Below are 6262 nucleotides of genomic sequence, written 5' to 3'. Positions count from 1 at the left end.
TATTTATACCCTATCACAAACTCTTCCACCCTTTCTCCTTGGCTGCCTTGCACCACTGGCTCATGGACAGTAACCCCAATCCATAGGTGTCCATGAGCTGCTTCTGCTCCTCCACTCACCTTCAGCCTGCACGGCCCGCAGCTTCAGCTCTGCTGTTGTGTTGGTCAAGTCTTGTTTCACCTGGAATAACTGATCCTGTGAACTTTGCACTTCTTCTCCAACTCATCCACCTACAAGGAAATTACCACCACAATGGATTTTCTTTCCTATTAGCCGAGAAAGTTGGCTGTATAGAACAATCAGCAGAGACGCAAACAAGGATCAAAGTAGAGGACATACATACAGAGCAGAAGCGAACAATGCCCAAGTCCCGCTTCTCAGCCTTGGACTTGCTTTCCTACCTGGTTTCTTAGAAGCAGATTTTTCTCACTGGCAGCAGACAAGTCACGCAAAAGCTTGCCTTCCCGATCAGCACCTTCCTGCAAACACAATCAAAATTAAGAACCTGTACTCACCTTAGTTCTTGCACTGCCAGCCTCCTCCAACCAACACCACGGCTCCTCTCCACACCTAGCACTCACCTATCTAATTTACACAAGAATTTTTGTCATGGCAGCTGTGGTTAACCCACTAAAAATCATGCTTGCCTCTCCCATCCGCATCCCCCAAATCTACACAAACCAGGTCTGACCTGGAACCCTGCTCTCAAACCTAACTAGGACTTATCCAGCTCACCTGCTTTTGCTGCTGGAGCTCCATAAAGTGGCGCTCAGCCATGCTGGTTTGTTCCTCTTTTGTGGCATTCAGCAGCTCTCCCAAATTGTGCACCTTCTGCTCAGACAGAGCCAGGGCAGCTTCCGTCATCTGCAGCCTATACAGAGAAACGTTTTCCAGAGTCCTTTCTAAGGGAGACACTTCCAGTGAGCTCTCTATGCCACATAGTACAGGATGTTAACACATATTTGGCAGTGGATGAAATCAGGCTAGCTAAATGAGGCATTTTGTCCCTGGGAAAAGGACACCGCTTATCTCTGCGCCCAGCAGCCTCTGCAAACAGTGAGTGACCTGGGACTTCTCAGAGCCCGGTGTTCTGGTGCCCCATTGTGTTTTCCCTGTGTTGTCTTCCATGAGCTGTTTTCCCTGCCTGGACCCCTCCAGGATTTGCCCACTCTCACAGGAGAACAAATCTGGCTATTTTATGCCACTGCAAGATCGTTGAAAATTAGAGATGGAATTTTAAAGACAGGTAGCAGAAGCAATTTGCATACTCTGTACATGAGGGACATGTCCACACTGAGGCATGGCATAATGAAACTACCTTTACCTGACAGAATTGAACAAGCCAGGCTCATCAGTGTTTGAAGTCTAACCACTGTCACGTGCATATGGCTCTACACAATCTAACACTGCTTTTGGGCAGCTCCACCTCATTGTTCCTAAGCATAGAACTTGCTGGTCAGGTTCCTCCATATATGCAGAGGTTCTCAGAGGATACTGCCAACTGCCAGGGGAAGCAGGTACAGATTCTTGCCAGGCTGTAAGCTGTGCAAGGAACATGCCCCCATCCCAACCCCACAATCCCTTTTTCTCCTTTTTTCCACCGTCTGGAATTCACTTGCTCTTACACCAATGCACTGTAATTTTACTTAAAAACAGGGTAAATATCTAGCGTGGCAAACCCAAAGGCCTGATCTGACTGTAATTTCTGGATATCACTACAGAACTAAGTGAAATAGTAAGCCATCCACTCTACAAGATTATCCCCCTTCTTAACAGCTCTGCTCAGCACTGCCTATACAGCACAGAACGGTGAGAAGGCTAAAGTTTTCCTCCTCCATACTTGGCTTTCAGTGAATTCATAATGGAGTGCTGCTCATCCAATGCTTCCTGTAGCTGGCTGACTCGTGCTGCAGACATCCTGCATTTGGGGGGAAAGAGAAGAAAGGAAAGAAAAAAAAGGGTGGGTAATTTCTGCCAGGAAATGGAGGGGGCCCAATTCTGCTATCAAAGAGCAGAAAGGACTCAGAAATTCAACTCACCTGCCACTCCTGGCTATTTCTTCTCTCTGCTTGTCTATAGTGTCCATCAAATCCAAGAACTGTGAACAAGGCAAACACCAGTGAGAAAATGAACTGCATCAGCTTGAAGCATTTACAATTCTCATCTTTCTCTTCCCAGTGACAGCTGAAGACAAGTCAAGCACTCTATTGAAAGCAAGCAAACTGGAGGTTTGACGGGTTCATTAGCACATCTGACTGAGATCATCAACCATAGGGACTCTGCACTATTAGGTGTCAGAAGGAAAACAGACTCATATTTCTAGGTTTTCACCACTTGGAAAATATCAAACCAGTTGCAAAAGAACCGAAGCATAAATATGGGTGAAAAAAAAAATCACCAAAACTTCTCCAGAATCCGGAGTGAATATGTTCAGCAAGGCACATGCCCATACCCATACTGTCATGGATTTGATTCCTGAGCAACTAGCTCAGGGGAAGGACCCAATTTACTAAACCATGCTGTGTGCCCACCCATAAAGACGCACACGCAACTTCAGGTGCACAATAATCCTGTCACTGAGTGTTTCATGGGGACACCGAGGGAAAGCATAGGATTCCAGCTGCCCCATTTGAACTGCCAACATGTAAGATTGCTGACCTGCTTGGTCTTCTCATCCTTCAGACTCAAAACCTCCTTGCTGAGTATGTATGCTCGGTTCTGGGTCTCACTCAGGATAGTCTGACGGTCTTGGTTGTGATCCATGGCTTGTTCTGATGCAGAGAGAGCAGGAGAGCATGCACATGTTTCTACAGCAACAGAATAGCAAGCACTGCTGGAAGAGATAGCACTTGGGATGATGCCTGGCTATCAGAAGCACCAGGACAGTAGCCCTTCTCAGGCTGGCCCACGTAGAGAGACCGCTCTCACCTTACAGACATAAGGTGGGGCGGAATCGAAGAGAGCAGTGTATATGGGGTAATCAACACCCCGGCCACAGCAGAGCCATTCAACTCCACTGTGGGTAGGACAATGACAAGGGTCATGCTGCTACTCAGAGCCAAACTAGAGCCCCAAGTTCTCCCACGTTCACGTGGCATAATCTCTAATTCAATCCAAATTTTTTTTTCCCTCTTGCTGGTAAAAGTGACACCTCCAACCTGACCAGCCCTCATTAAAAGACAAGAGGAAGCGATGTAGGGCACTGTGTAAATGCTGTTGAGAAAGGGAGGGGAGGAGGGATAGCTCCCTTCTGGAGCAACAAGTGCCCTATATCCCACAAGTGCTGAAATGGGAAAGGAGTTACCAATTCTTTCCTGTGCAACAAGTAATACTTACCCACAGCTTTCAGGATATCACTAGGAACGTTGTTCCCAGCCAGCTCCAGCCTCTTCAGGGTCTTGTTGCTGTGCAGGCAGTTCAGCAAAGCTCGGCCACCCAGAAGCCCAATATTATTCCAACGCAAATCTATACAGAAAGCAAACTTTCACCCCGGTAGTCACACATCTGCTGAAAAACACAGCGCTCCAGAGAAACCATGCTCCTTGTACATCTACAAGCATGGCTAACTAATCCCAGATGGTCTCAGCACAAACACAGGTGAATACTATCTCCCTTTTCAAGATGAATGAGAGGGAAGGAAAATGACAAACAAAGCAGGAAAGGCAAGGATGAATCTTAAGTGCAGTGAAGTGCAGGAAGCCATTATAATTCAAAAGGTACACAAGTCTGCCCCTCACATTTTAGTCTCGTGAGCCTTCCTTCCACAACCACAATCTGTGGATGAGAAAGAACCGGCACCAAGAGCCACGTTTTCCTGAAGGAAATTCTGGCAAAACTCCTTACGAAGGACAAAGCATGTGTGAAGTAAGTCTCAGAGTCTGGCATGAGGCATGCCGACAGCATCCACAAATGGGAATGAACCCATTCCCTCCTCCACTAAGGACTGTTCTGCTCCAAGCACACGATCTTCATCTGCAGGCTTGGTTCCAGAGATTCCAGTTACAGTTCCCACTCTCCAAAGGCCGTGGGGCTGTGACCTCTACTCCCTGCACAAAGCCCGCAAAGCACTCCAGACTGGCAGGAATCGGGAATGACACTGACCAGTTGGCAGAGATCAGGGCAGGCTGCAACGAACCTGAAGATATATGTGTGCGTGCATGCATATATGTAGGTGGACAAAGAACTAGTCACTCTCACCCAGCTCCTGAAGGCTAGCATTTTGTTTCAGTGCCATGGCCAGCTCTCCGGCCCCTTGATGGTTGATCTGGTTATTGCGCAGATCTAGCCGCTGGAGAAAGTTGTTTGCTCCCAGTCCGTGGCAGAAAAAGGAGAAGCCCTCCTCCCACATGCCAAGGTTGTTCCATTCCAAGATTAGGCTAGGGAAAATGAGACAGGATTGGAGTTCATGGAGTAAACGGACAGTTGCAAGAGCTTGAATGATACCTGGATCACGGTACCCATTTGAACACCCAGCTCCCCTAACACAGACTCATTTTCAGAGAGCAGGATGCTGCTAGGGCCATGCATCCTCAGAAAGGGCACCTCCAGTTCTCACTCCTTCACCTGTCCCATCCCTCACGAGAAATTGCACCACTTGACATTCCTCCTACCCCAACAAAAAACACCCCCAACAAAACACCTTTTCTAATGTTGTGCTCCATCTGGCAGGAGTAACAGAAAGAGAGGTAGACACAATTTTTTACCTCCTGATGGATTTGTTCTGCCTAAGAAGTTTTCCCAAAGCCTCAGCTCCCACGGTTCGCAGGTTATTTCCCTGAAACAGAAGTCCCAGGTGATCAGTAGGCTATGCCCTGTCCCAATCCAGCTATCCCATCAAACACCACCAGGTGCGCCCCAGCTGTAATACCGATTTCAGTCTGTCAAAGATGGGCTAACATTTGTTTCACACATCAGTCAGCTTGCCAGAAAATGAAAGACCCCAGGAGGAACGGTGGATGCACGCACTGTCAGTCTTGTGAGGCATCATGACTGAGAGCTCACAAAAATCACAGGATAGCACAGGATCAGCATGGCCCACGATGGGTCGGAAAATGCTGATTCTAGATAAGCAGAACCCTTTCAACACACTTCATTAAAAAGGGCTCGGCTAGCACTAGCACAGATGAGAAAGGTAGGTGTGATGCAGTTTAAGACTGTACATTCAAGAGAATAGCTATGTGCCAGAGGAATAGACAGAAAGTCACTCTCAGTAGAGCAATCATCACATCTGAAAGTGCATGCTTAGTTCCAAGCCCCAGGCTAGCTGAAAGACACTGGCAAGCTGGATAAACCCTACAGAAGCACAAGTCAAACAACTAGTAACTCACTGATTAATACGGAAACCTGAAGAAAAGCCTACATATGCCTCATCTGACCAAGCAGCAACTGACAAAAGTTACACGGCAATAACTTCCTATCAAAACAGAGTAACTGATCAAAAACAGACAAAGATGAGCTGCAAAGTAACTTTGGAAAGCCATGACATGGTGTTAGGGAGGCAAGGACTGAGTCACTTGAGAACAAGAACTCTGCAGAAGTACACATCTTGCAGAACAATCCTGCACCAGGAGCGTCTATTTCTAACTCTGATTAAGCCTGTGCTCCTATTTCCTTCCCCACCTCTTTGTCTTAATTTCATTCGAACAGACTCACCTTCAAATCTAAAGATTTGACTGTGGTGTTGGAGCAAAGACCATGCAACAGAAGTTTTACACCTGAGTAGAAAAAAAAAAACAGACAGTTGTTTATTTCATACGTGTAACCTTCTGCCCGAGCTGGAAGAGAAAGCACCCTTTCAAACAGCCAGCTCAGAAGATGCGGCTATGATAAAACATACAACTTCGTAAACGGCCACTGCTGCTGGAAAGAACAAGCGTGAACCTTCAGGGCAGGGGATTTTTTTATATATTCTCAGAGAAAGAGGTGCAGTACATGCGGTACATTCTCTACATGCGGTAGAGAACCGCATGTCACCCTACGTACCTTCCTAATGCAGCTATGAAAACAGCCCACGTCCAGATAGGCCACACAGAGAAGACTCTTGCTGGCTCACTTAACCCCTGCTCACGCAGCAGGGACTGAGCAGAGACTCATCCTACCTCCTACAGAATCCCCATTCAACGCTTGCTAGATTTAACGATCCAGCGATCGGATCCAGCAGATTATCACTGAATCCTCCTGCATCAGCAGCCGCCACCAATCCCGTCTATTCAAGGCCGACAGCAGCAGACGTGCTCCCGAAGACGTAGGGAAAACACCTCTG

At 47.3% G+C, this 6262-nt stretch overlaps 1 protein-coding gene across 1 annotated transcript in view; it reads right to left on the bottom strand.

Annotated features, from left to right (window-relative positions):
• Positions 1–5968, bottom strand: part of LRRC45 (leucine rich repeat containing 45) — a 10724-nt gene extending 4756 nt beyond the window's left edge. Inside the window, 12 exon segments of the mRNA XM_009324605.1 lie at positions 120–200; positions 203–230; positions 402–479; positions 736–871; positions 1841–1918; positions 2040–2098; positions 2659–2771; positions 3337–3465; positions 4198–4376; positions 4704–4774; positions 5653–5714; positions 5950–5968. Coding sequence (XP_009322880.1) covers positions 120–200; positions 203–230; positions 402–479; positions 736–871; positions 1841–1918; positions 2040–2098; positions 2659–2771; positions 3337–3465; positions 4198–4376; positions 4704–4774; positions 5653–5714; positions 5950–5968 — 1033 coding nt within the window.
• Positions 5969–6262: the final 294 nt, after the last annotated feature.

The sequence above is a fragment of the Pygoscelis adeliae genome, unplaced genomic scaffold (assembly GCF_000699105.1).
Source record: "Pygoscelis adeliae isolate BGI_AS28 unplaced genomic scaffold, ASM69910v1 Scaffold445, whole genome shotgun sequence".
In the NCBI taxonomy this organism is placed as follows: domain Eukaryota; kingdom Metazoa; phylum Chordata; class Aves; order Sphenisciformes; family Spheniscidae; genus Pygoscelis; species Pygoscelis adeliae.
The sequence above is the reverse complement of the archived record's forward strand: the minus strand, read 5'-3'. Positions and strand labels throughout refer to the sequence as shown.